The sequence below is a fragment of the Raphanus sativus genome, chromosome 4, assembly GCF_000801105.2.
Source record: "Raphanus sativus cultivar WK10039 chromosome 4, ASM80110v3, whole genome shotgun sequence".
NCBI classification, from domain to species: Eukaryota; Viridiplantae; Streptophyta; class Magnoliopsida; order Brassicales; family Brassicaceae; genus Raphanus; species Raphanus sativus.
In genome coordinates, this window is record NC_079514.1 from 3,958,245 (window position 1) to 3,983,927 (window position 25,683).

At 37.8% G+C, this 25,683-nt stretch overlaps 6 protein-coding genes, 2 long non-coding RNA genes, 1 other non-coding gene and 1 pseudogene across 12 annotated transcripts; 4 read left to right on the plus strand and 6 right to left on the minus strand.

Moving 5' to 3' along the window:
* Positions 1-82: 82 nt before the first annotated feature.
* On the minus strand, positions 83-1,073 carry LOC130510742 (uncharacterized). The gene is made up of 3 exons (XR_008944479.1): positions 915-1,073; positions 281-371; positions 83-149 (listed from the first exon to the last, which is right to left on the minus strand). It is a non-coding gene; the product is annotated as an uncharacterized LOC130510742 (long non-coding RNA).
* Positions 1,074-2,052: 979 nt separating this feature from the next.
* LOC130510410 (uncharacterized) lies at positions 2,053-3,565 on the minus strand. 2 transcript variants are annotated; one of them, XR_008944052.1, is made up of 3 exons: positions 3,478-3,565; positions 3,089-3,318; positions 2,053-2,522 (listed from the first exon to the last, which is right to left on the minus strand). It is a non-coding gene; the product is annotated as an uncharacterized LOC130510410 (long non-coding RNA). The 2 variants fall into 2 exon arrangements; XR_008944051.1 differs by lacking the exon at positions 3,478-3,565 and having other exon boundaries at positions 3,089-3,468.
* Positions 3,566-3,838: 273 nt separating this feature from the next.
* On the minus strand, positions 3,839-6,127 carry LOC108849526 (tryptophan synthase beta chain 2, chloroplastic). The gene is made up of 4 exons (XM_057009744.1): positions 5,708-6,127; positions 4,442-5,241; positions 4,257-4,351; positions 3,839-4,171 (listed from the first exon to the last, which is right to left on the minus strand). Exons 1-4 carry the CDS (start codon positions 6,059-6,061, stop codon positions 3,996-3,998), a joined length of 1,425 nt encoding a protein of 474 aa, XP_056865724.1. The 5' UTR covers positions 6,062-6,127; the 3' UTR covers positions 3,839-3,995.
* A 677-nt stretch (positions 6,128-6,804) lies between these two features.
* Positions 6,805-6,876, minus strand: TRNAM-CAU (transfer RNA methionine (anticodon CAU)). The gene has a single exon. It is a non-coding gene; the product is annotated as a tRNA-Met (tRNA).
* Positions 6,877-6,919: 43 nt separating this feature from the next.
* LOC108852309 (vacuolar protein sorting-associated protein 22 homolog 1) lies at positions 6,920-8,504 on the plus strand. The gene is made up of 7 exons (XM_018625811.2): positions 6,920-7,044; positions 7,156-7,266; positions 7,367-7,502; positions 7,637-7,791; positions 7,880-7,987; positions 8,102-8,191; positions 8,296-8,504. Exons 1-7 carry the CDS (start codon positions 6,994-6,996, stop codon positions 8,395-8,397), a joined length of 753 nt encoding a protein of 250 aa, XP_018481313.1. The 5' UTR covers positions 6,920-6,993; the 3' UTR covers positions 8,398-8,504.
* Positions 8,505-9,036: 532 nt separating this feature from the next.
* Positions 9,037-10,053, minus strand: LOC108852625 (fatty acid desaturase 4-like 2, chloroplastic). Its single transcript, XM_018626124.2, has one exon. It carries the CDS (start codon positions 10,016-10,018, stop codon positions 9,170-9,172), a length of 849 nt encoding a protein of 282 aa, XP_018481626.1. The 5' UTR covers positions 10,019-10,053; the 3' UTR covers positions 9,037-9,169.
* Positions 10,054-11,613: 1,560 nt separating this feature from the next.
* On the plus strand, positions 11,614-14,691 carry LOC108848333 (polyadenylate-binding protein RBP45C). Its single transcript, XM_018621665.2, has 7 exons — positions 11,614-12,001; positions 12,086-12,557; positions 13,547-13,602; positions 13,694-13,824; positions 13,921-14,017; positions 14,105-14,284; positions 14,382-14,691. The coding sequence occupies exons 1-7, from the start codon at positions 11,699-11,701 to the stop codon at positions 14,382-14,384; spliced, it is 1,242 nt and encodes a 413-aa protein (XP_018477167.1). The 5' UTR covers positions 11,614-11,698; the 3' UTR covers positions 14,385-14,691.
* A 2,521-nt stretch (positions 14,692-17,212) lies between these two features.
* On the plus strand, positions 17,213-21,542 carry LOC108850004 (polyadenylate-binding protein-interacting protein 4-like). 2 transcript variants are annotated; one of them, XM_057007412.1, is made up of 14 exons: positions 17,213-17,724; positions 17,837-18,058; positions 18,137-18,295; positions 18,393-18,553; positions 18,649-18,835; positions 19,113-19,234; positions 19,317-19,465; positions 19,574-19,656; positions 19,788-19,999; positions 20,100-20,348; positions 20,519-20,617; positions 20,708-20,758; positions 20,970-21,060; positions 21,170-21,542. In XM_057007412.1, the coding sequence occupies exons 5-14, from the start codon at positions 18,658-18,660 to the stop codon at positions 21,349-21,351; spliced, it is 1,416 nt and encodes a 471-aa protein (XP_056863392.1). In that variant the 5' UTR covers positions 17,213-17,724; positions 17,837-18,058; positions 18,137-18,295; positions 18,393-18,553; positions 18,649-18,657; the 3' UTR covers positions 21,352-21,542. The 2 variants fall into 2 exon arrangements, with proteins under 2 accessions (XP_056863392.1, XP_056863393.1); XM_057007413.1 differs by having other exon boundaries at positions 18,393-18,835.
* A 229-nt stretch (positions 21,543-21,771) lies between these two features.
* On the plus strand, positions 21,772-24,135 carry LOC108854146 (uncharacterized). Of its 2 annotated transcripts, none has more exons than XM_018627658.2 (6): positions 21,772-21,903; positions 22,140-22,270; positions 22,402-22,571; positions 22,950-23,027; positions 23,228-23,372; positions 23,473-24,135. In XM_018627658.2, the coding sequence occupies exons 1-6, from the start codon at positions 21,882-21,884 to the stop codon at positions 23,893-23,895; spliced, it is 969 nt and encodes a 322-aa protein (XP_018483160.1). In that variant the 5' UTR covers positions 21,772-21,881; the 3' UTR covers positions 23,896-24,135. The 2 variants fall into 2 exon arrangements, with proteins under 2 accessions (XP_018483160.1, XP_018483159.1); XM_018627657.2 differs by having other exon boundaries at positions 21,780-21,996.
* LOC108850005 (aconitate hydratase 2, mitochondrial-like) lies at positions 23,988-25,258 on the minus strand (annotated as a pseudogene).
* Positions 25,259-25,683: the final 425 nt, after the last annotated feature.

Consider the following 25,683-nt stretch of genomic DNA (forward strand, 5'->3'; position numbering starts at 1 on the left):
TTAACCTCTAAACTAAAACACATGTGTTCTGGAAAATGAAAACTGGGTAATAATGTACCTTATGTTAAAATCCATGCTAGAATCCCATCAGAGCTCCGGTCAACGATGACGGACGTTGTAGTGCTTACAGCCAAATAATTATTTAACTCCTGTAATATGTGAAAAAATAGCATTCAGTTTTTTCCAATTAGCACTAGTGACATAGTTGTTGACACAACATTTGAAAACCGCCACACAATGTCATAGTATCGGCAAAGTCAAGTGAGGTTGAAACTTTTACCATTCCAAATAAAAAGAGCATACAGAGTGCTGCTACAATGGACAATCCAGCTCCAGACAGAGTCGCCTCAGTCAAATCCCTCGGGATTTTCCTGCAATCATCCATCCAAATAACAAATTTCAAATTTTATCCAGAATCACAAATGTTTAAATAAAATCACAGATCTCAGTAAGTTCAAGAAGGTTTGATTTATTCATGGATTCTTAGACTAAACAAATATCTTTCATCTGTCTAGCTAGCTTCCGCTACTGTCAAAAAAAGAAGTATAAGTGAACAGTGATGTTCTTATCGCACTAAGATCAAATGACCAATGCTAGCAAAGATCAGAACTAAACGAATACACTTGCATAGCTTCTGCTACATCCAAAAACCGTAATAAAACTGACAATGAAGATCTTAAACCCTAACTAAAACACTTTCACTAAGATCAAATGATCAGTTCTAGTCAAAACCTACAACCTCAGGATCGCCTCTTCACAACTAAACCCTATCACTAATCAAGCATGAAAATCCACAGAATGTAGATACTCCTCAAGATTATGTTCACATTGAGCTATCGAAATCAGATCATGTCACTGCCTAGATCGAGGAAGCTTGAGAGATCTGCAAAATGTAAAAGAAGCAGAAGCAAAACCTGTAGAAATCGACGGATTTGATCTTGCTCGTGGAGACCATCTTCGTCAGATAAGGAGTCAACTGTTTGCTTGGGCTGCTTGTAAAAGCTTTAGGGACGACGATGCACCCCACCTCCCTTGGGATTTATCTTCTTCAACCCCTTTCAGATGTGAAACTCTCTCCCCCGATCGGTTCTAATTTATAAAACTAGTCCCTTATGATTTACTTTCTTTGATATTTGACCCAAATAGTTTTTTTCATAACAAATTAGTACCCAATCGTCTCAAATGTTACAGTCAACAAAACTCATTTATGACATTCGGCGTAGAAGGTGCATAATTGAATGCTCTAAATAATGCAGTGCACGAGTTGACCACTAGAGCCCTGTTCGTTTGGTTGCAGCCGGTTTCAGCGTCAGCGTCGGCGTCGGCGTCGGCGTCAGCGGCTGCGTCAAACTCGTTTATCTGATGTTCGTTTCATAGACGCTGACGCTGACGCCGACGCTGACGCCGACACTGATTGTTGTTCGTTTCGAAGACGCAGGAAATTGACGCAGCCGCATGACGCAAACGCATGATGCTGTTTTGGGTTGTTCGTTTGATTGACGCTGCGACTATTTTCATTTATTCATATTTTATTTTTAAAAAATTGTAAAATTGTATTTTAAATAAATAAAATGTAGTTTAAATATATTTACATCCATAAGAATATTATTTTCAATTGGTAATAAATTTTTGGTCAAATATAAAAATATAAAAATATTTGATGTCATAAATCATAAGCTAAATAAAAATAAAAATAATACATCAAAATATTTTATAATTATAATCAATCATATTAAAAAAATTATATTGAAGTAAATATGATAAAATTATATATTTTATTTTTATAAATATAAGATATTTATGTTTATATGACAGATATGTTAAACATTATGAGATTATATAAATAAAATAAAATATTTATGCTTAAAATATAATATAATGACAGAACGGTTTAATATTAGGAAACTATATAAATGTTAGTTGGTTGTTATGATGATATTTATGCTTAAAATAAAATATGCTTAGACCATCTCTACCATATTCACTTGTGATGTTTTCACACAAAGCTTAGATGATGTATTAAAATTGCTACAACATGGTCAACATAAGATATATTGTCAACATCATTTTAGTAAATATGAAACAAGAAGACAGAGCCTCACTTATCATAACAAAAGTAGAGAAACCGGAGAGAGGGGTTTGACTTCAAAGTTACTTTTCATATACAGACTAAGAAAATGTAAGAGAGCATTGATTAAAAAAAAAAAAAAACGTAAGAGAGTGATGTACAAAAACGAGCTCTGGCTCAATCAAAATGAAAACTACTTCCAACGATCATGTTCATGTGACTGAAGCTATGATTCTTAGCCGAGCAGGCTCTTGACTCTGTTCTTAGCAAGTGCCTCCTCGTCCAGTTCCAAATCTTCGGGAACAGCACTTCCCCATGCGTCTATTTTCTTCTCTTCAACCTTCTTTGGGCTCTCTGTTCACCAAGACACCATTCATTGTTTTGTTAGCACAAGCATACAAACGACATTACAAAAAGATATGCAGAAATGTGTGTGAGCTTGAGACGAGAGAGCCTGCAAAAAACAAATGCAATGAGGTCAGTATTAGTACATGTCTGAAGAACAAACATAAACAAACGAGAACAAACAGAAATAAGCAAAGCCAAAGGCTGTGAAACGTATAAACATCAGACTGATTGGCTATAAGCAACCTTAACATAACCTCTAATGTGCAAAAATACTGCATCAGTCTAAACCTCAAACAGTTGCAGATACTCAACGAAACTATAGACCATAGTAATCACAAGAAACATATTAACATGAGTGAAAGATCAGAAACAATAAGCAAGCTTAACATGAGTGGAAGAACAAGGACATACAGACACATGATGCATGAGAGAAACCATTAAGCTCAAGAACATGATCATAAATACAGAACCAAACGCATGAACCTAGAGCAAAGACAACACAAGACAAAGCAATTAAAAAGTGAAAAGCTGAAACTGAAGCTACGATCCTATATTAAAACTGAAGCTGAAATTGAAGCTACTATGAACAGAGAACATAGATCATCTCGGCTACACTATCAGTATCAGTATACAAAACGATTACAACCAATGCTTTAGAACAGAGACAGATACCTCAAAGAGAGAGAGCTCGAGTGGTTTGCGTCGGAGAAGAGAGAGAGCTCGCGTCCGAGATCGAGAGAGAGAGTTCGGGAGATGGGTTTTCGTCGGGAGATCGAGAGAGAGAACTGCGCCGGAGAAGAGATAGAGAGCACTGCGTTTACGCCGGAGATCGAAAGAGGGAGCTGGGTTCGAGATCGAGAGAGAGTTGGAGAAGAAAGCTGTCTGCGTCAATGGAGGTGAGTCTGCGTCAATAGGTTTAGATATTTTTGTAATTAGGAAATCAAGTTAGGGGTAAAACGGTAAATAGGTAAAGTAGACGCAGAAAAAATGACGCGGCCGCTGGTTTTTTCGGCGTCTTGACGCTGGACGCTGCATCTAGACGCAGACGCCGACGCCGGTACCTGCGTCGATGAAACGAACAAGCTTTGTGCGAAAATCATTGCCGCAGACGCAGACGCCGGACCTGCGGCAACCAAACGAACATCACTTAGGTAACTAACCTATACAAGATCACATCTCAAACAACTATAGCCTATTCATTTTGAATAATAATTTAGTAAAATATCTATCAATTGTATATAATTGAAGTAGTTTTTAGTTTCAAATAGTAAATCAGATTAGTGATCTAGAAATATCATAAAGTGTGTTTTTAACAAAATTTTATTTTAATTTGTTTTTACTGCATAGAGGTTTCTTCGTTTTTGGTCAAATTAAAGCCAAGTGAAGACAAAACACTTCGAGTTGTTTTATAAGAACATCAAACATTCAACATAAGTCTTATTTATAGGATTACATTCTTAAAATTTTCGTTCTCTTCTTGATACTTTGTTCCTATTTTGAGTTTCCCAAACCAGAAGCAAGAACTGACAAAACCACTAAAAGAAAATGTCACTATCTGAAAACGAAAGTATTATTCTCTTTAAACTTCAAGATACTTGATGGCAGTCTGAACATCCTTATCACCTCTCCCGCTGAAGTTTAAAACAACTCTGGCTCCATCAGGTAACGTCGGACAAAGCTTCTCGAGATGAGCCAGTGCATGTGACGTCTCCAAAGCAGGGATTATTCCCTCCAACCGAGACACTCTCTTGAACGCTACACACGAAGAAGATCAGTAAGGAAAAAACAATACAAATTCTTATTACATGTTATACAAACATATAAAGACAAGTACACGTACCTTCCAAGGCTTCTTCATCGGTAACACTATAGTATTCAGCACGTCCCATGTCTTTAAGGAAACTATGCTCAGGTCCAACTCCAGGGTAGTCCAAACTGTTATTAACATGAAACATATATACTCTTTAGAAATGGATGTTAAGGAAAGATCATTTGAACAGAGAAGAGTCTCTCTCTCTCTCTCACCCGGCACTGATGGAGTGTGGTTCAATGATTTGTCCATCATCATCTTGCAGCAAGTAACTCATAGCTCCGTGGAGTACACCGACATCTCCTTTCGTCAACGTGGCAGCGTGTTTACCACTATCCAATCCAAATCCAGCAGCTTCAACACCAATCATCCGAACCTCAGCATCATCAACAAACTCATGAAAGAGTCCCATGGCATTCGAGCCACCACCAACACAAGCCACCAAGACATCAGGCTTCCCACCCCACTTCTCCATCGCTTGTCTCCTCGTCTCTTTACCAATCACCGCATGAAAATCTCTGACCATCATAGGGTAAGGATGAGGACCCGCAACAGATCCCAATATGTAATGAGTCGTCTCCACGTTAGTCACCCAATCCCTTATAGCTTCGGACGTCGCGTCCTTCAGAGTCGCTGTCCCTGAGTGTACCCCCCTCACCTCAGCGCCGAGAAGACGCATCCTGAACACGTTGAGAGCTTGTCTCTCCATGTCCTGAGCACCCATGTAGATGATACACTCCAAACCGAAACGAGCACACACGGTGGCCGTGGCTACACCGTGCTGTCCAGCTCCCGTCTCGGCGATGATCCTCTTCTTGCCTAAACGCTTGGCGAGAAGGGCCTGAGCGACGGCGTTGTTGATCTTGTGAGCACCGGTGTGGTTCAGGTCTTCCCTCTTGAGGTATATGAGCGGTCCTTGGCCGTTTTCTCGGCGGTAATGTTCCGTGAGCCTCTCTGCGAAGTAGAGAGGACTTTCTCGACCCACGTAGTCTTTCAAGATCCCTGCCAACTCCCTCTGCAGGTTCATCAAACATTAATCAGACATAGTCTACATACTAACTAACTAAATAACAGAAGCTTCCAGATAGCATCACGCAAAAACATGTATTATTGCTTACTAACATATGAATATGCACAGACATATGAATATGCAGACTGGCTTCAGAGACTGTTTTTTGGCAAATCACAACAATTTTCCGACAAAAGTTTGAAACTTTATGCAATTTTCCGACAAAAGTTTGAAACTTTATGCAAATCATGACAAGGGTAACTCTTAAATCACAAATCCTACAAAGAAAAAGTTCATTTACAACAGAACTAAGAAGCTTCCAGATTACATACAGAAGCATCTATTGCTGAAGAACATTTATAGTTTCTAAATTTTATGTGTAAATTACAATCATTTAGCAGATGACATTAGAGTATTATTTTGAGGATCTTTCACTTTCTTAATAAGATTAAACAAAAAACAAATTGGTCACCTGGAACTCATCGTCGGTGGCAAGAGAGTAGAAAGCCGTTTCGAGTTCGGAGAGGGCGTGCATAAGAGTCTCGGGGACGTACTTCCCACCGAACTTCCCGAACCTCCCGAACGAATCGGGTCGTTTCCACAGGGTCGGGTCAGATCCAGCGGCTTTGGTCTTCTCCTCCGCCTCCGCCATGAGGAAAGTCGGGTCCTTTGCGATGGTGCAAGAGACGGAGAACGAACGTGAGCGAGAGAGTGGCGGAGGCGTAAAGTTGGGGACTTTGGAGGACGGTGATCTCAGATGGGTCGTCAATCTAGAGGAAGCTGAAATGGATGGTCTGAATGTAGAAGCGGTTCCTGTGGTGGCCATTACTGAATCTTTTTATCTATGTGTTTTTTTTTCTGACAGAACCTTCAAAGTTTGGGCCTTTTATACAGATTCGTTTTAAAAAACGAAAGTTTATATTTATTTGGTCAGGTCTGTCATCTGAATACACAAAAAGAGTCGGTATCGTATTAGTTTATTTGTGGATAGCAAATATCAGGAGGAGGTTGGTGAGAAGAGAGCGGGTGTGTTACATATTTGGTGGTTGGATGTGTTTATCACATGCCATTATCAGTAGTGCTAAGGATTTGCTAATATAGTCTTTGCTTAGTGCAAGTATAGTTTCGATTTATTTTCTTGTGTGTTTTTAGCTCTGTGATAGTCTACGGCAAGCTATGCTAACTTTTAAAACATTTCAAACAATATTGTGTATGTCCTTTACTGTGAGATACTGCATTGTTGAAACACTGCTTTGGCTTTTGTACTGTTGTTAACAACTTTCACCAACATTGCGACATTCATAAAACATTAGGCCTAATATTCTGAATTTCAAATTTGTCAATGTATATGTCGTTTTTAGAAGACGATTATTAGGTAGGAAGAAACATAAGTGATGGCTGTGGAAAAAAATAATTAAATAGAAAGAAATAATATGGGCTTCGGTTTGGTTCATTAGGCTGACCAGAATTTGGTTCACATTGTGTTCTTTATGTAATGGGTTGTTTCTGTGGAAAACATTAGAATGGGCTCTGTATCAATAGGATTTAAAAAAAAAAGAAATTAAAATTTATCAGAGCCAGGTTTCGATCCTGGGACCTGTGGGTTATGGGCCCACCACGCTTCCGCTGCGCCACTCTGATTTTTGAAAGACAGAGAAATAAAATATTAATAGACAAAACATAAGACGTCTTCTCTGATTGTATACTATTCCCCGATCGACAGAGAATTTGCAAAGATCATCAGAAGTAAATTGAAAGATGCGACGGCGACCAGGAATCGGAGGTCTACAAAAGGCGGCAGCTGCTCGGGTTTGGCTTCTAAACCAGATTTGATTATTCCAATTCGTACAATCGGTTTGTTTCCGATGTAATCATCTGTCACTTTTTAACTCTAAAAATCTGGATGGAAAATAAAAACAGGATCAGTACAGGTTATTAGGAGAAAATGTGGCAAAGTTAAGGACTGATATGATGAAAGAGCAGCTCGCCACTTTCAAGTCTCAGCTTGAAGAGTTCGCTCGTAAACACAAGGTCTACTTTTTTTCTTGTAATTTAAATCATATGCTTTTTTTTTTCGGATTGGTGTGGTTTATTTGATTGAAAAGAAGCTTATTTTGACATTGGTTTGCAGAATGACATTCGTAAAAATCCAGCGTTTAGAGCTCAGTTCCATGAAATGTGTGCTAAAGTTGGTGTGGATCCACTTGCTTCCAACAAGGGCTTCTGGGCTGAGCTCCTTGGAATTGGTGACTTCTACTATGAACTTGGTATCTTTGTTCTCCTATGTTTACATTGTTAGCTATAGCTATAGCTCTGTTTCTTACTTGGAATTGCACATTGCGTCCTGTGATTGTTAGAAAGTTGGATAACATGTCTGAAAAGTAGTATATTGATTAAACAGGAGTTCAGATTATTGAAGTTTGCATGCTTACAAGGTCACTCAATGGAGGTTTGATCAGCTTGCAAGAGCTCTGCAGCCATCTTCGTCAGAGAAGGAAGAAAGACCGTGAAGCTGTAACTGAAGATGATTGTCTTCGTGCTATTAGCAAGCTTAAGGTATCTGACTTGCGTTTTTCTATTCAATTTTTCAACAGAAAGGAACTTTGAAGTGTTCTCAATGGTAACTTGGGGCCCTTTCCTTTAGGTATTGGGTAGCGGATTTGAGGTTATCACGATTGGCAAGAAAAAGCTAGTCCGTTCAGTCCCCACTGAGCTCAACAAAGACCATAATCAAATCTTGGAGCTGGCTCAGGTTATAATCATATACAAACATTCTTCTTCACAGAGAAAATAAACTTTCACATGTTTTTTTGCATTATCTTAGAAGTTTTTAACTGAAGTAACTTTATGTTGCTTTCCCCCATAGGGTCAAGGCTTTGTTACTGTGGAAGAGGTACAAAGACGTCTCTCGTGGACATCTGGTCGGGTCATAGATGCTCTCGAAACTTTTTTAGAGGTTTGCATTTGCCCCAGTTGATTTATGTGATTCAGTACATATGCCAAATGCAATGCAACAAATATAGGTCCTGAAACTTCTTAAATCTATAATTTATTTTTCAGGAGGGCCTCGCAATGATCGACAATGGCAACAAAGACGGAAAATGTCAGTACTGGTTCCCCTGTGTCTCTTCTGTTTACTCAATCGTTGGATCTGATACTTAAAACTGGTGCATACTCTCTTTTTGTATTTTGGTTTTATACTCAATACACTCACTCTGTATTGCATATAAATTGCGAAATGTTATTTATCAGTATATTTCTTAAATAAATTCTTGTACGTGCCATGTATAAATAATTGTTTTCAAGTACGCAGTGCCGGCCCTGAGATTTTGGGGGCCTGTTGCACTGTCTATGTAAAAGAAAAAATTGGGGGCTTAAAAAAAAATTTTGGGGGCTTATGTCTATATAATTTTCTTCAAAATTTTCGGGGTTTGTTGCAAATGTTTCATTACGCATTGCTCAGGACCGGCCCTGCAAGTACGGTATAGATCTACCTGTAGAAAGAGGAGGATTCACTCATCGTTTCTCAATTCCAAGCTAAGCTTCTCACGGTTAGGCTGAGGCTTGGTGGTGTGTAGTAGCAGAGCAGGTGACTTCTTGGAATGTTGATGATGGGTCTTATAGAGTACTTGGTTTGAAATTGAACTGATACTGCGATTGAGACAGATTATGTGATACATCCAGAGGTAACAACCAAACCATAGAGACAGAGATTAAGCTAAACATTGTTGTGGTGTGCATTGAGCTATTGTGATCGCAAGCACATCACAAGTTGTGAAAATTTATAGAAAGAGTCTCAACTTTTGTACTTTGTTTTCTTATGTTGCTAACTAACACCCAACGTTTCAAAAGGTGCTATCAGACCCCTTCATGACCACAAAACTGGTCAAAGTAAACAACACTAAACAAATGATTCAATTCTATATGTAAACAATCAATGATCCGAGTTTGGATCGGTCCATGACCTTGGCTTCACCCCGAGCTTGAAATACACCACCATCTCTAACGCTTCAAAGAACTTACTCCCATCCAAAACCTTATTCCATACCCCACTCACCACGCAGTAATTGTTGTTATACGGTGCTTGGTGATGATCTAAGTGCCGCGTCCGTGACACGAGCAGTCCAGTGTCCTGCAACGCGACCACAAGAGGTGGAAGCTTGCTCTTGGTCCCATGAGCCCAAACATGAAACTGCTGGCAAAACAGTACGCAAAACGCAAACGTGCTTACAAAGCCATGGAGCACATGGTCATCAAATGCAAGGTCTAGTGGGAGAACCATCAAGGTTGTGCCACGAGCCAGAAAGTGTAGATTGTCTGCAAACTGCCGTTCGGTGATTGTCCAAGGGCACTCGTGGTGATCAAGAGAATCTTGGACGTGGGTTCCTACGAGAGGCGTTGACCCATCTCCGTAGTTATCAGTGGCCCAGTGGTACACTCCAGAGCCTAGATCTGCTAAGATGTAACCGGCAAAACCGGCTAAAGCTGGTTCGAGCCAAAGGTTTGAACCAAACCCTCCAATGATAGATTTGACAAAAGAGACAAACACGGTAGTGCAGCCAGCTGAAACCCATAAGCGGTTGCACCATGTAGATCGCAAAGCTGTGTCGTTGGACAGAGGAGGATTCACAGCCACAAGGTTTTGACGGTTCGGGCTAGACTTGGTGGTGGTAGTAACTGAGCACGTGAAACGTAGACGGAGAAGCGACGGACGGTGACTTGTTGGGATGTTGTTGGTGATGCGACGTAGAGTATGTTTGGTCTGAAGTGGTACAACAGCCATTGAAAAGTAGTATCAAGTTTCTAGATCGTTTCCAAGGATAAGAGCAAAGATATTACGTCATGTGCTTTCAAGATGTGTGGGGACTATTGTCATCACTAGCCAGCCAATTACAAGCTGCCAGCTGTGAATAAGTCTTTTTAAATCTTTCAACCAGTTGTGAAACTATGGGAAATCGGCCCATTCATACATCAACAGAGGGTCGCGGTCCCGATTAGTACATCAACACGGACCCTGTGCTAAAACATACATCAACACCAAATATATTCAAATTTCATTCATGAACAAAGATATTTAGGTTTATACATACATTGACCGAATCTCTGTTAGTCAAAAGTAACGGATGCTGACGTGGCTTTGACGGATGCTGATGTGGCTTTTACATTTTATTTAATTAATAACAAATAATAAAAATTCTATGTTCATGGGTGGAGTCAAACCCGGGTTCGGACAATACTGAACCTTACACCAAACCATTGTGCCAAACAAGATTATTGGTTGTGTGTCTATTGTGTCTTACTTATAACTACTATATTTTGTTCATATATTTCTGATTATCTAAAATTAGTTCTACAAATATATAAATTCTAAGTAATTGTGTTTAATTACCTTAATTTTTGTTATTGCGTTCTAAAACAAATCAAAATTTCAAATAAACAATTTAAAATCAAAAAACATTTTCAAAATTTAAAAAGAGAATATGCAATAATTTTTTAAAAAACAAAATTGAAAAACAATTTCAAATATTATTATAAAAATTTTGAATTTGAAAAATTATTATTTGAAACTATTTCAAAAATATTTCTTAGCTTTTATTTTATTTTTTTATTTATGATTTATTTGAACAATTATTTAAATATAAATAATTATTTAAATAAACATAGTTCTATAAATATAAATAATTATTTAATTAAATAATAAATAAAAATATTTTCAATAGTTTTGAATTATATGTTTTCAATTCATTACTTTTTATAATAATTTTTGTGGAAAAATCGTTTTCATTGTTTTTTTCCATATTTTTCTTTTTAAATTTGAAAATGCGTTTTTGATTTTCAAATTTTCCTTTTTGAAATTTAAAATTTTTAGAACAAGTAACAATAATTAAGGTAATTAAACACAAATTCTTTAGAATATATATATATTTGTGGAACTAATTCTAGATAACACAATAGATAAGAAAACCAACCCCACCCAACGACATTTGATTTTTTATTATTTTTTATTAGTTAAATAAAATTAAAAACCACGTCAGCATCCGTTACTTTTGACTAACAGAGATATGGTCAATGTATGTATAGACCTAAATATATTTGTTCATGTATGCAATTTGAATATATTTGGTGTTGATGTATGTTTTAGCACAGGGTCCGTGTTGATGTACTGATCGGGACCGCGATCCTCTATTGATGTAGGAATTGGCCTATTTCCCGTGAAACTATAATGCCTCCTACCGGTTTGGCATAAAACCGGGTTGTTCTTGTTTCTCTCAAGATGGGCCGAAATATTTTATATTGAGCCAGCCACAGGAGGCCCAAACCATAATATATTTTTGTTTTTATTTTGTTTTTATTTTCTCTTCTAATAAAACACAACCGAGACAGCTTTTTCACTCCCTCTTTTGCCCTTTGTCCGAAACTGCAACTTCGGCATCATCTCTCTTGTTTTTAGGTCTTCGCCGTCATGATGCAGCAGCCACCTCCCGCCGCTAACGGTGCCGCCGCAGGATCAGGGCATATCCCTTCCGACCAGCAAGCTTACCACCACCACCAGCAGCCGTGGATGATGCAGCAGCAACAACAGGGTCAGCCACCAGCAGGAGGATGGAATCCACAGTCGGCGCCATCTCCAGCCGGTCAACATCAGTACGGCGGCGGATCTCAGAATCCAGGATCAGCTGGAGAGATCAAATCCTTGTGGATCGGAGACCTCCAGCCATGGATGGACGAAGGCTACCTCATCAGCATCTTCTCCATCACCGGCGAGGTTAATCTTTAAAAATCATCAATTTTTTATAATAAAGTTTGATCCTTTTAATAAAGTTGTTAGCTTTGATTCGATTATTATTAGGTCCAACAAGCTAAAGTCATTCGCAATAAGCAGACCGGGTTAACCGAAGGTTATGGTTTCATCGAGTTTGTGAGCCACGCCGCGGCTGAGAGGATTCTGCAGACGTACAACGGCGCTCAGATGCCTAACTGTGAGCAGACCTTCAGGCTGAACTGGGCTCAGCTCGGTGCTGGGGAGAGACGCCAGTCCGACGGGCCTGAGCACACTGTTTTCGTTGGAGACCTGGCGCCTGATGTTACTGACTACGTGCTCACCGAGACGTTCAAGTCTGTGTATTCATCTGTGAAGGGAGCTAAAGTTGTGACTGATAGGACCACGGGAAGGTCCAAGGGATACGGGTTTGTGAAGTTTGGGGATGAGAGTGAGCAGATGCGCGCCATGACTGAGATGAATGGTCAGTACTGCTCGTCCAGGCCTATGCGTATTGGTCCGGCTGCTAACAAGAAGCCTCTTACAATGCAACAACAACCAGGTATGTTTTGTTACTAAATAACAATGAGTATGTTGAGTGGTGGTTTGGTGGCTCACTATGTCTTTAACTTTCTATGTTAGTTGATTTGTATTTCCCTTGGTGGAGCTTGTTCTGTGTTAGTTAAGACCTATACGTTTCCAAGTTTTTAAATACAGTCCTTATCCTTCAGCTTCATGCCTTTCAGCAACTTCAAAGAATATAATATCGCAAAACATCCTAAACCTTATGAGAAAACTCATGTTGTCTTAAAGCAGGAGAACAAGGGGCCTGGAACTGACTTCAGCTGAAAATGATTCCACCTTATTGCGTGGCCTCATTTAGGTCAGTTGGTTATGTTTTCAGAAGAAGTTAATTACTGTTAGCTTTTTTTTTTTTTTCCGCAAATTATTTTTCAGTTCCTTTACTTATCAAGCATAAGTCTTTTCTTTTACTTTTAAGCCCTACCTTTATGTTATTTCTTTTTTTATATATTACACAGTTTATTACATTCCGCTTCTTTTCTTCCAGTATGATACCTTTAAAAGAGTGTTTTGTAATCTTCTTCATACCTATCAGTTCGTCTTCCTTCAGTTAGTGTTCTCTAAATTTATGCTATCAACTCCCTTTATTGTTACTTTTATTCGTTCGGCAAGTTGATTACTATGGTAACGAGTGTCAAGATCATTCAAGGAATTTAGGTTACTTGTTATATCCTGGAGAGTACTGGTACCATTCTCTAATCTCTCAAAGTTGGGTCCAACTTTTGCGCAGAACACTCTTAATCATGCGTCTATCATTTATCGACTAACTTTAGAATCTCTTTTACCTTAATCTTCAAGATGTTACATATGCCATTTAGTATATCTGCTGATATTTTTGGATCTTGATTTGGATATTCTTTGCAAATGTTGTAGTCTTGTAGATTGTGCCTGTTCGTGTTAGTTTCTGTTTGCTTTAGAATACAGAAGTATAAGTCAGTTCCACTAAGCTCTGTTGTCTGTTGTTTGCAGGTGGATATCAAAACACTCAAGGAAATCCAGGAGAAGGTGATCCAACTAACACAACGGTGCGTACTTTGTTTGGGGTCTGGCTGCTCTATGTAGGGGTCTGTTGTTTAGGTGATATTTAAGGGTCTTCTTTTTGTTTGGCTTTACCAGATTTTTGTTGGAGCTTTGGATGAAAGTGTGACAGAAGATGTTTTGAAGTCAGTTTTTGGTCAATTTGGTGAACTTGTTCATGTAAAAATACCTGCAGGAAAACGTTGCGGATTTGTTCAGTTTGCTAATAGGTAGTGTGTGTGACCGTGAAGACCAACTTGTTTTTTTTAATTTTATTTTGAGAATGTGTTTTCACATTTCTTTATTCTCTGGCTGTGTGCTTTCAGGGGATGTGCAGAGCAAGCACTCAACTCGTTGAATGGAACACAGCTTGGCGGACAAAGCATTCGTCTTTCATGGGGTCGCACTCCTTCCACCAAGCAGGTTTGTATATCCGTTAAGACAATGCCAACAAGTTTACTATGTTATTGTACTCTTTATGTCATCTGATGACTTTGATTCATGTCACAGACTCAACCTGATCAATCTCAGTATGGTGGTGGTGGTGGATACTATGGGTATCCTCCTCAGGGATATGAAGCTTACGGATATGCGCCTCCTCCTCAGGACCCTAACGCCTACTATGGTGGCTACCCTGGTGCCGGCTATGGAAACTACCAGCAGCCTGGTGGCTACCAGCACCAACAGCAGGTAATCATTTGTTTTTTTTGTACTTGAAAATCTTTGTGGTATTGCGAGCTTTTCACTGATTCTTGTTCTTCCATCTGTTTGTTCTTCCTAATTGCAGTGAAGCATGATGTGTGTGTGTCGTGATCGGAGCTGAAGTTCCAGAAAGCTGTCTGTGATGATGAACCACCGTTTGTAAATGGTGAATTGAGTTATTGAAGTGGATGTGTATTAGCTCTTGTCTCAGATTCTCTCTACAACTCTTGTTTTGTTTTTTCTCTGGCGTGACAGTTGTTGAGTGTCCTTCTTGAAGGAGTAACTAGAGGTGTTAACTGAAATGTTTCCCGTTTGACCATTATGTTTCTATTTATTGTTTCTGTACTGTTTTCTTGCGACAATGGTCAGTCCTGTTTTAATAATTTTCGACAAAAGTCATACTGTGTTCATTAGGTTTTCTTTATCACATTACCAACCCTTTAGTTCAAAATTTTGGTTATGCAACGCGCCAAGTCTACATGTATTCAAATCATCTGGTTCTGATGATAACTTATGTGGCAGAAATGCAAGATATATATTGGGTAAACTATTAGTGGGTGGTCAATCCAGGAAAACTTAACCAATTAAAACTGAATCAAATCAAAATAGAAAAAGTGGTTTGTACCGCAGGAAATAACAATATAATGAATATCGTTTGATATATAAATCGAAGAAACCGATTAATTAAAACTATTAATATATATATATATATAAAGTTTATAATAATATATACATAATTTATTTTATTAATATGATATCATAATCAAAATATTGCTTTTAATAATTTTATTTTGTTGTAAAATAAAATGGTTATTTTGTATATCATTTTCATCAAATTAAATAAAACATTCTTTTATTTTTATTGATAACTCCTTGTGCCAAAATATAATTATATTATCTTATTATAATTTTATTATGTTCTTACTCTTATTTTAATATTTAAATAAAACATAAAATATTATATTTAGAATTGAGACTAAGGAATATATATTTATTTTTAATAAATCTGATTTCTATTCATATAATCTAAAATTTGTTATAAAAAATAATTATCATTATAATTTCTTGGTATAAAATCGAATAAATCAAAAGCCAATGCTATATAAATCGAATCAAAACAAACTAAATATTGTTCCAATATGGTAGTTAACTTTTATAATCCGAAAAATTGAAAAACCGAAAAAAACGAACTAAAGCCGTACCAAAATTCGGATTAAACATGCCTAATACTGTCAGAACATAGTGATGGTCGTGTAAGGACAAAGTATCATATTAGTTATGCATTCCTGAATTTAATGTTTTTATTTATTCAATGTTTATAAAAGGGTTATAAATACTAATGGTTTCAAACACATTGTTTTCATTCCTCTTAAAGCAAAAAAAAATGTTTGAAAGAGGAGGAGGATATATGATTAAGCTTTTAACCACTCTTGATAACTAATTGTTTTATTTATAAGTTTTTTTCACTTTTATATTTCTGTAGATTATTTTTGCCGTCTGTTTCATTATGGAGAAATTATACGAAGTTCTAACAACTTGGAACTTAGGTTCTGCTTCAAGTGATCCTTGGTGTTATGATGTTGTTGAGATTAATATTGGTAGTTTTACCTCTGCTACAGAAAGTGAACTGAGATTTGTATTAAACTTTTGTTATGATAATCATTTATTAGAATTTAGACACATAAAGTAACTTTTTATTTTTTCTTGGTAGACAGAGGTGGAATCTACTATTATAAATTTATAACAGTGAGCAAATGAATTTTAGTGAGATAATTGAGTTGATTAAAATTAAGTTACAGATTTTGTATCTTTAACTTTAGATTTTATTGATGTAAAATTATTCTAAAGATTTAAAAACACTAATCATAAAGCTGCAAAATAATTGATTACAGAGTCAATATATTTCTTTTTTCTATAAAGATTTTGGGCTGTATCTTTAAATTTTCTTGATAAATTTTGATTGATTTGATTTTGTAGTTATATAGAGAATTGTACATGTGTATAGTATCCATAACCATCACAATCACCTCCAATGTTATTTTAATTGGAAATCGCTATTCTGTGTGAAAGTGAAAAGTTAGTTTTGGTAAAAGATCGTCATATTTCATATGATTTAATAATGAAAAAATCGTTATTATTATATGCAGCAACATTTTGGTCTTTTGATTTTTGATGTATAAATTACTTTCGACTTTTTTAGTAATTCAAAATTTATAAAAATAATGTAGAGTTACTATTTCTACTGCTGAAACTTTTTCCAAAAGATATATGTGCTACGTTTAAGTTTCAGCAACTGCAGAGGGGTGATTTAGCAACCGACACTTGTTTATAGCCTAAAAAGAATATTGAATTTCAATCTAGAATTTTACTATTAAAAAAAGTATTATTAATTTTGCATTTAAGCTTTACCATTCATATGTAAAGTTTTAAAAAACATCCAAATAGCATTGAATCATGATAAAATTAGTAAAAAGAAAAGGAGAAAAGATTCTAAAATAATATTTATTAGAAAAATATATATATGATATTTAAATTTTAAGTTTAGTGATAATGATATAGGATGAACATTTAGTGGGTGGAGATGAGATCACAGTTTATAAATTAGTGTAACTTATCATTATGTATGATATTTTTGGAATAACTTTTAAAAATGTGCTATTTAGGAGATATACCGTTAAATATTAGATTTAGAGTAAACAACATTTGAGTATAAACATTAGTCAAAAAACAAAAACATTTGAGTATAAACATCATCAAACACTAATTAAAAGGCCAATATGAGCATCACCTAGGCTATCCACCTCAGCAATTTTAATCAACCAATCAGAAATTGTTTATCTTCCACGTCATTTTGGTTTGGGTTTTTTAACTTATTTGTGATAAACTGAAATCAAACAATAGTTGGCCCATAAGCCCAACTGGTGAAAGACGCACTCTCAATTATCAACATCCAGATTCTTCGTCTCCTTCTTCATCGATATCTCCAACCCTCGACTTTTCATCTTCTTTTTTGAAACGATCATAGATTAAACCTCCGCATAACTCCATCTTTTACAATCAATCCTCCATCAAATCCCCATTTATGGCTTCGTTTCGGTTTACTCCATCCATGTGTATATATATATATGTTCTCTTCACCCCTTCCTCTTGATCGCTTTTTTCATCCACACAGAAAATCTCTCACTCGATGAATTCCAAGAGCAACTCCGGCGCTCTGATGTCCAAGCAAGCTGATGGCGTTAACGGTGCTATCTCCGCCGCGTCAAAAAAAGAGACTGGCAGTAAGGGTGACTCCTCCGCCAATGCTAGGTCCGGCTTTCCCGGAAAGGATGGTGTTTCCTCCGCCGTACCAAACAACCAGAGCGGCGGAGCCGGTAACTCTTCAGCCAAAGCTGTCTCCTGCTATGGTGGAGACCCTAAACAATTTAGTAAGGAATTTTCAAAAAAAAAAAAATTTTGCAAATCGGGGGCCTTTTTCCATACTAATTTTTGTAAAAAATTTGGGGGCCCTAAGCGGATGTTTCACCTTGCTATGCTCAGGACCACCCCTGCAAGGCCGTCCTGTCCTCCGACGTGCCCACCAGGCGTATGGGTCAATCCGGTGTCCACTCCGCAAAACCCGCTCCAGTGTTGTCCTTTGCGGATGTGAAATTCGGTCCTCAGGAAGCTGAGTTAAAGTTTCGGCTTATTCATTTATGGGAAGCTCGGAACCCACACTCGAAGACACTTATTGGTCTAGAGATGCTTCTGATTGATGAACAGGTTTGTTAGGACATGTTTTTTTTTAATTATGTTGCTCAATTAAAAGACTAACATCCGATGTTCTTTTGTTATTGATAGGGTACCGGGTTGCTGAACAAGACGTGACCATCACGTTCTCATGGAACTCTGTTCTCTCCCCTGTCAAGGATTGTTCGGTTCAGATTCCTGAAGACCGGTTCCGGTTCTATGGATATGCTGAGTTTGAACCGGCCTGTGACCTGCAGATGGATCTTCATGGTAAGCTCTTTTTGTAATTTATGGTTGTATATGTTTGATTCTTGCGGTCTTGGTTGTATAATATATAGGCTATTAACTTTGTTTTCTCCTCTTGCAGATTTTGTTGGCCACATGAAGCTAGTTTGATGAAAAGAGAAACAACATCTGAGTATTAGCAAAGTAGGCCGGGTATATTTTACAAAATAACGGCCCATTTTATAAGAAAGAGTCGCCGCTTTACTGGTTCCCTCGTATCTCTAGATCTCTTCTTCTTTTCTGGTACGATGAATGTGTATATAAACTAGCTTCGAATAGACCGTGAGAGATAGATTAGAAACTTCTGAAGATTTCAGAGAATTTGAATTGCATTGAAGGTCAACAGGATGGGATACGCAAGGAAACTGGAAGACGAAGACGACGACTCTTCATCGTCACGACCACTAAACGAAACGCTGTTAATAGCGACTATGTGCATCATCGGATTGCAGGTTCATGTTCACGTCAAGGACGGCTCGGTGTTTTCTGGTGTCTTCTACACTGCTTCCTTCGAGAACGGCTTTGGTTCGTTGATTTGAATTTTTTTTTCTGAATTTGATATTGTGTGTGTATGTGTTGCTGTAATGCTCGTAGTTTTAAAGATCTGAATTGGGATCTATGGTATCAGAATCGAAGATTTATGTTTGTATTTTAATGAGGTTAGACAGTTTAATCAAGTGAGGTAATGGAATTAAAGTTGTCTTAATCAAGGGAAAACTACTTTTCTGTTATGGTTTTGTTTTTTTTATGTTTTGTCTATTTCCTGATTTGGGATGTATTTTTTTTTTTTTGTTATGTTTAGGCATTGTTTTGAAGAATGCGAAAATGACTAAGAAAGGGAAGAGTAAAGCGAATGTAGCAAGCGGAAGTGTGGTGGAGACACTTGTTATCATGTCTCCCAACATTGTTCAAGTAGTTGCCGAGGTGTGTCTTTTTTTTGTTTAGTTACTTTTTTCCTTAAAGCTTTCGTTTTGTGACAGTCTTTGTGATGATATGATTTGATTAGGGAGTCTCGCTTCCAACAAATGTAACTGGGAATAATGAGAGTGAGGTTGTTGGATCAGCCGTGGAGACTTTACCTTCTAAGCCTCGTTTATCTGCTGCGAACAAATCTAAGAAACATGGCACTGAAGGAAGGGGCAATCATCATAGGAGGTTAGTTGTCTACTTGCTTTAAAGTTCATGTTGAAACAGAACTATATCGATCTTATGAGTTATCTTTTCTTTTTTTTTTCTCTAATTCTTGTATGCTTTTGTTGGCAGACAGCCAGGAGCAAATATTTTGAAGCGTAATGAACACATTCCTGACGTTCATCAGGAAGATATCCAAATCTCAAGTTCTAGCTGTAAGTTCATTTCCTGCGTTAACTGTTTTAATCCTTGTTATTTGGTGTACATGTTTCAGCTTCTTTTGGGACACTAAATTTTTTTTCTGAGCGTACTTATCCTCAACTTTCAAATTCATGTGACCATGCAGTGGATAACATGGCCGAACGAGTTAAGCCAATAGAAGAAGCTAAGTTGATGCCGAAACCTATCAGTAATGGTTTTCACGATGCTGCTGAAAGGCTCTCTTCCACTGACAATTCATCCTCACCAAGTACAACTGTTGATGAAACATCAGAGTTGCTTCAGGGTTTAGAGGCATCTCCTAACGAATCAGTACCTATCCAGGCCGTAAAGGCCAAGGTATGCTGTCAAATTAGTCAGTGTTTAATTTACTTATCTGTTACTCAATTACCAAGTTTCTACTTTTAGAATTTTTACCGTATACTACTTTACATTTCAGGAGTTCAAGTTAAATCCAGAGGCAAAGAATTTTTGTCCATCTTATACAAAACGTCTTTCACCGTCTCCTGCTGCTATACCTGATATTGGAAATACTGCTTATATGCCAAGCAACACTCCTGTGCAACCTGTTTACCCAGAAGTTGGAAACAACCCTTATATACCCCATACAATTCCACCATCTAAGTTCGTGCCATATGCTAATTTGACTCCTGGAAATACCGTCGGTGGATTTAACTATCCTCAACACGTAAGTATTATCTTTCCTCGGACATATTATATCAAAGGGGCCTTATCAACTAGCAGTTGAGAGTTGTTTCAGCACTAAGCGCCTGTATCCTTGAGAAATGTCGGTATAGAAGACCAGATTAGAGATCTCTTTGAAACTTACACTTCCGTTTGCATCCCGCTTTTGTGCAGATGATGGGGCCTACTGTTAATAGGGCAGAGACGCAGAGATTCACTTCTCCGTACCAATCTGTTCAAGCATCACCAATGTTTGTAAATCCAAATCCTCAGGTTGTATTTCCTGGATACTTTGTTAAAGAATTGCCCTGTAGTGAACTTTTACTTGGTGTATTGTTTCTCAAGACTTCTACTGTACTCTAGGTAATGGTTGCGAGATCAGGGCAGCTTGTGTATGTCCAACCAGTTTCTCAGGTTAGAACTTGGTTCACATATCTTCTGATTTAGTTTTTGGTATCTGGAGATATAAGCAATTATAATGATGTTTAGGTTAATCAATCTATGACTTACAAGTTAGTCAAATATATGTCATGTATTTCTGAGTGAGAGATGAAATAGTTTAATCTCTTCATATTCATATCTCATAGTCATATCTAGTAACCGTTTTCTTCTTTTTTTCTTCCAGAATCTGGTTCAAGCAACACCGCCTCTTCCACCTATGCTCTCTTGTCCTCTAGCACCCGCACAACATGTCCAATACCTGAAGCATCAATCAGGTAAAAAATACTAAGTCCTTCTTAATAGATACCCTAAAGAACAAACGCTGTTTTTGGACCAAACCAAAAAAGTGTTGGTCCTAACTAGAAAAACCATTTTATGATGCAGGTGTAGTTGCAGCTGGTCATCCCCCGCAGCTATGCGTTCCCCAACCGTTCACAACGGGTGGAGTGCAACCTTACGGCGTTCCCGCCCAGTTCCCGGCTATGCAGCCTCCTCCTCCTTTCCTGACGAATCAGCCAATGCACATTGCAGTTCCTAATGGCTTCTACGGCCCAAAGTTTCCATAAATAGAGTCTTCTTGTTTTTTGGTTATATACTTAAAAATACGTTTATTCTTTGCCTCTCCAAACCTAATAAGGGCATCGTGGCTTATTGTTCGGTTTGGCTATTACCGGTTATTGATTTATTGGTTTATTTGGATTGGGCAAACAAACTGTTGTAGAATGTGAAAACATTATATACATGATTCTTTGATTGATATAGAAAAAACTTTATGGGCGTTTCATATATGGTGGAGCAGAAAGCACGGTTGTAAAGCTAACGTATACGCGGAAAAACAAACCGGACTAATTATTGAACCGAAATTATTTTAAACCAGATGGTAACAGAAGCTTCTATTACCAAAATTGTTAACGTAAAGGCCCATGTCTGAATTCCGACAATGTTTAGGCCCGACAAATGACGTTATGCCGGTTTATTTAATCGCTCTTTTTTTTTGTTGTTCCGGTTGACTTTTGACCGGAGATGTTCTTTAGTCCGCCGTCCAATAATTGAAAACTTCCCGGCGACCAGAAACTTTTATTATCTGTGAGTTTTGATGGAAATTCGCAATTCAGAAGGTAAGCTACCGACTTGGCTCAAAAATCTGGACTTGAATAAGAATGATGAACCAAAGAATAAGATTCCTGTTTCAGCTTATCTATCTTCCTCACGTAAGCCCCCATCGTTTTTTCCTGATTCTCCGTCGTTTTAATGTTAATTCGTTCCTAGTAGCTCTTTGATTGTGCAAATTTCAAAGCTTTATGGACAGCTGACATATATATATATATATCTGCTGGTTTTGTTTCGATCATAGGGATGATGTCTGGGTTGAAACGAGGACCTCCGTCTCTTGTCAGCTTGTGTCTTGGTGTTGTTGGGTGGCATTTAGAAGAAATCGTTCCTTGTTTATCTGATATCTCTGACTTCTTTCCTGCCGACATCAAGGTTTGCTTTTAGTTCTTTTTGTGTGTTTTCTTGCTCTCATCTGTATTATTGGGCAAATGATGCTCTTAAAGAGTCTTTTAAGTACTATGTAATTGCTAACAAAAGAAATACGTATTATTCATGTGAAACAGATGTCGATTGCTGCTATTGCTAAAAGAAGAAAGCTCCTGGATGATGATTTGATCATCTCTTTGGCTGACACTTCCTGGGAGATTCTAGACCTTAGCGGTTCTGATGTTTCGGATTCTGGCTTAGATAAAGTGTCGGAGATGTGCAAATCTCTTCGAGCTGTCGACATTAGGTATTAACTACTGCTGAATTTGATCTAAGAGTCTAGGTCTTTGGGAAGTCTTTATCTCTTTGATCTGCCTTAGTGTATGGGTTACTTTAGTTGCATGTACGGATGACTTAGCTGGGTAACAAATGTGTTTCCTAAGCTTAGCTGTTAATCGCTAGCCAGCCGTATCGTATTTTTTGGAACCATCTACTTCCATTATGATGGGAAGAAGACAATCTACCAAAACATATCTCTGATTCGGTTGGGTTAGAGTAGTGAGTTTGTTTTGTAGTTTTGGTCTTGCGGGTCCTTGAGCTAGGAGCTTCTGTTCATTGGATAAGTATGTGTGTGTGTGTTTTGCTCATCTCGTGTACTATATAGTTGCATTGTTTTGCAATGCAGCCGGTGCAACAAGATTACATCCATGGGCGTGTCAGAGCTTGTACAAAACTGCCGATCATTGGAAACTCTAAGATGCGGGTAAGCTTTTTTTTTTTTTTGCTCAGTAAACTGGCTTTGATTTGTTGTGGTGGCTTGTCTGTTTACTCATGAATTTAAGTGATTTCGATGGGTAAAAAGTGAGATAGAACTGAACCCATAATGTGTGGGTTTGACTTAGGGGGCTAACAAACTTTATAAAAAAAAACAGGCAAATGAGAGAAACAATTAAAATATTGCAGAGGATGCCCAAGCAGTGAGTCCACCGCACGCAGATCTTTGAGTTTGTTTAAGCCAGACTTGAGTAATGTTGAAGAAGACACATGGGAAGAGCTAGACGTTACAGAGATTGGTCATGGCGGTCACTCATTGCGTTGGCTTGTTTGGGTACGTACTGTCCCTCTTGACTACGAAGCTACCAGTTAATAACAAGAGTCTCCATAGTTCCTTTATTTGGCTGTTTTGACCTAGTTTGCTTCCTCTGCAGCCACGAATTGATAATGATTCATTGGAGATGCTATCCACGGAATGTCCAAGGATAGTAGTAAACCCCAAGCCCTCGTTTCTCACTTACAGTCTACACGAAGTCCCTCGAGAAGCACTACCAGACGTTGCATTGGACGAGCCGTTTGTGAAAGACATCGATCCCAAGACTTGGTTTCTTAGAGGAGTTGTGAAGAGTAGTCCCACAACATCCCACTCATTATCCGTGACCTCCGACCGTGAGCTGTCAATAGCAGAGAAGTTCAGACTTGCGTTTGCAGAGAGAGATGCACGACTGGCCCCTAAACGAGCAAAGAATGCAAGGCAGCAGCAGCGTCGTGCTGAGAGGGATTGGATGATGTCTAGCGACGAAGCTAAAGCGATGGCTTTTGCATCAAAGGCCACCAGGTCTTTGCGCAAGAAGTAGTTTTACTGATAGAATGAGGAGGATTCACTTCATAAAACCGGCAGCAAAGAAAACACAAGAAGGAAGATCAGTGTAATCTTCTAACTATTAAAGCATGGTTTATGCCAATTCTGTACTTTATGTTGTATCATTTTCACAGAGGTTTTTGGGAAAAGCAAACCGAATGAAGAAGAGTGGCTGTTTATAGAAGAGAAAACTGTTGGTTATCTTTTTAAGTTATACAAAGCAAGTTGATAGGGATCCCGCAAGTTGATATATATAGAATGAACTGCCTATCTTATTAGTCTCGTTGCATTTTCTGTTAACAACTCTTGCTGAGAAAGGTTCAGTGTAAGGACATAGGAAAGGACAAAGAAGACTAAAAGCTTTGATCACTTGGTGCTGCTCAAACTCCGGATGACGTAGGGAAGAATACCTCCATGGTCATAGTATGCCAGCTCCACCTGCATAGAGTCCAAGAAAAACCAAAGTCTCAGACAAACTGAAATCTTGATTTACAGATCAAGCTTCTTTTTTTTTAACTAGTTTGCTATATAGTTTACCTCTGTATCAAACCGGAGAGTGCAAACAAAGGATTTGCCAGCGTCAGTGGTTACAGTGACGTCTTGGCCAGGTCTAATTTCAGTGACTCTGGTAGGAAGGTGGACTGTATAGCGTTCATGACCAGTCAGTCCAAGGGTTTCTGCGTCCTCCCCGGCTTTGAAACACAGAGGGATGATCCCCATTCCAGCCAAGTTGCTGCGGTGGATTCTCTCAAAGCTTATAGCAATTACAGCTTTCACTCCCTGATTTGTGGTTAGTTACCTCAGTAATGGTACACAGGAACTAATCAAAATCTGATGACCATTGTAAAAAACAACGTTTCAACTTACCAAAAGCAAGGGACCCTTTGCAGCCCAATCTCTAGAGCTACCACTTCCATATTCAGCACCAGCTAGGATAATAGTATCCTCTCCAGCGCTCTTGTATCTCTGAAAGTTTATATGATTTTTGAGTGAACAGTTAAAAGAGTTAAGACTTGGAAAGTATTTACGTTTCTATACTTACACTTGCTGCATCAAAAACGGTAAGTTTCTCTCCAGTAGGAACATGAACAGTTTTGGGACCAACTTCTCCTCCCACGAGCTTGTTAACGATACGGATGTTGGCAAACGCGCCACGAGCCATCACCTCATCGTTTCCCCTTCGACTTCCGTACGAGTTGAAGTCCTCTTGACTCACACCGTGTTCCATTCAGGAACTTCGCAGCAGGGCTATCCTTTTGAATGTTCCCGGCTGGAGAGAAGTGGTCCGTTGTTATGCTGTCTCCGAAGTTCAGTAAGCTATCTCTAACATTATTTGCGAAATGATTTGCCACATGCATTATCTACAATTGTTTTTACAAAAAAATTATAACATCTATCTTATTAAAGTAGAAGTACTTTAAGCTTTTGTTTGGTAATAGGGATAGGAGTTTAAAAAAATTAAATTTTGTTTGGTAACAAAGATAGTAGAGAATTTTGTATTTTCCTTATTTAAATGATAGATTTAAGTATTTAATGTCTTTTCTTAATTTAAATAATAGATTTCTTTAATAGAATGAATCTTAACCAAAATAAATTTCCTTATAAATTTTTTTGTTGACATTAAATATTTTTCAATACTTATTAATAAAAATAATAAAATAAAAATCACACATCAAAATCAATTTATATATCATATAAAATATTTTATTTATAAATTGTTAGTATAACACTTTTATAATATACGTCCAATTAGTTATAAATATTAGATTTTTATATGATACAC

Coding starts and splice junctions, on each gene's coding strand:
- LOC108849526 (XM_057009744.1), bottom strand. CDS start 6,061: ATGGCCACCACAGGAACCGCTTCTACATTCAGACCATCCATTTCAGCT. Junction 5,242..5,707: donor CCACCGACGATGAGTTCCAG/GTGACCAATTTG, acceptor ATGAACCTGCAG/AGGGAGTTGGCAGGGATCTT. Junction 4,172..4,256: donor CGATGAAGAAGCCTTGGAAG/GTACGTGTACTT, acceptor CTTCGTGTGTAG/CGTTCAAGAGAGTGTCTCGG.
- LOC108852309 (XM_018625811.2), top strand. CDS start 6,994: ATGCGACGGCGACCAGGAATCGGAGGTCTACAAAAGGCGGCAGCTGCT. Junction 7,267..7,366: donor AGTTCGCTCGTAAACACAAG/GTCTACTTTTTT, acceptor ATTGGTTTGCAG/AATGACATTCGTAAAAATCC. Junction 8,192..8,295: donor CTCTCGAAACTTTTTTAGAG/GTTTGCATTTGC, acceptor TTTATTTTTCAG/GAGGGCCTCGCAATGATCGA.
- LOC108852625 (XM_018626124.2), bottom strand. CDS start 10,018: ATGGCTGTTGTACCACTTCAGACCAAACATACTCTACGTCGCATCACC.
- LOC108848333 (XM_018621665.2), top strand. CDS start 11,699: ATGATGCAGCAGCCACCTCCCGCCGCTAACGGTGCCGCCGCAGGATCA. Junction 12,558..13,546: donor TACAATGCAACAACAACCAG/GTATGTTTTGTT, acceptor TGTTGTTTGCAG/GTGGATATCAAAACACTCAA. Junction 14,018..14,104: donor GCACTCCTTCCACCAAGCAG/GTTTGTATATCC, acceptor TTCATGTCACAG/ACTCAACCTGATCAATCTCA.
- LOC108850004 (XM_057007413.1), top strand. CDS start 18,658: ATGGGATACGCAAGGAAACTGGAAGACGAAGACGACGACTCTTCATCG. Junction 20,618..20,707: donor TTGTAAATCCAAATCCTCAG/GTTGTATTTCCT, acceptor ACTGTACTCTAG/GTAATGGTTGCGAGATCAGG. Junction 21,061..21,169: donor ATACCTGAAGCATCAATCAG/GTAAAAAATACT, acceptor TTTATGATGCAG/GTGTAGTTGCAGCTGGTCAT.
- LOC108854146 (XM_018627657.2), top strand. CDS start 21,882: ATGGAAATTCGCAATTCAGAAGGTAAGCTACCGACTTGGCTCAAAAAT. Junction 22,271..22,401: donor TCTTTCCTGCCGACATCAAG/GTTTGCTTTTAG, acceptor CATGTGAAACAG/ATGTCGATTGCTGCTATTGC. Junction 23,028..23,227: donor TTGGAAACTCTAAGATGCGG/GTAAGCTTTTTT, acceptor AAAATATTGCAG/AGGATGCCCAAGCAGTGAGT.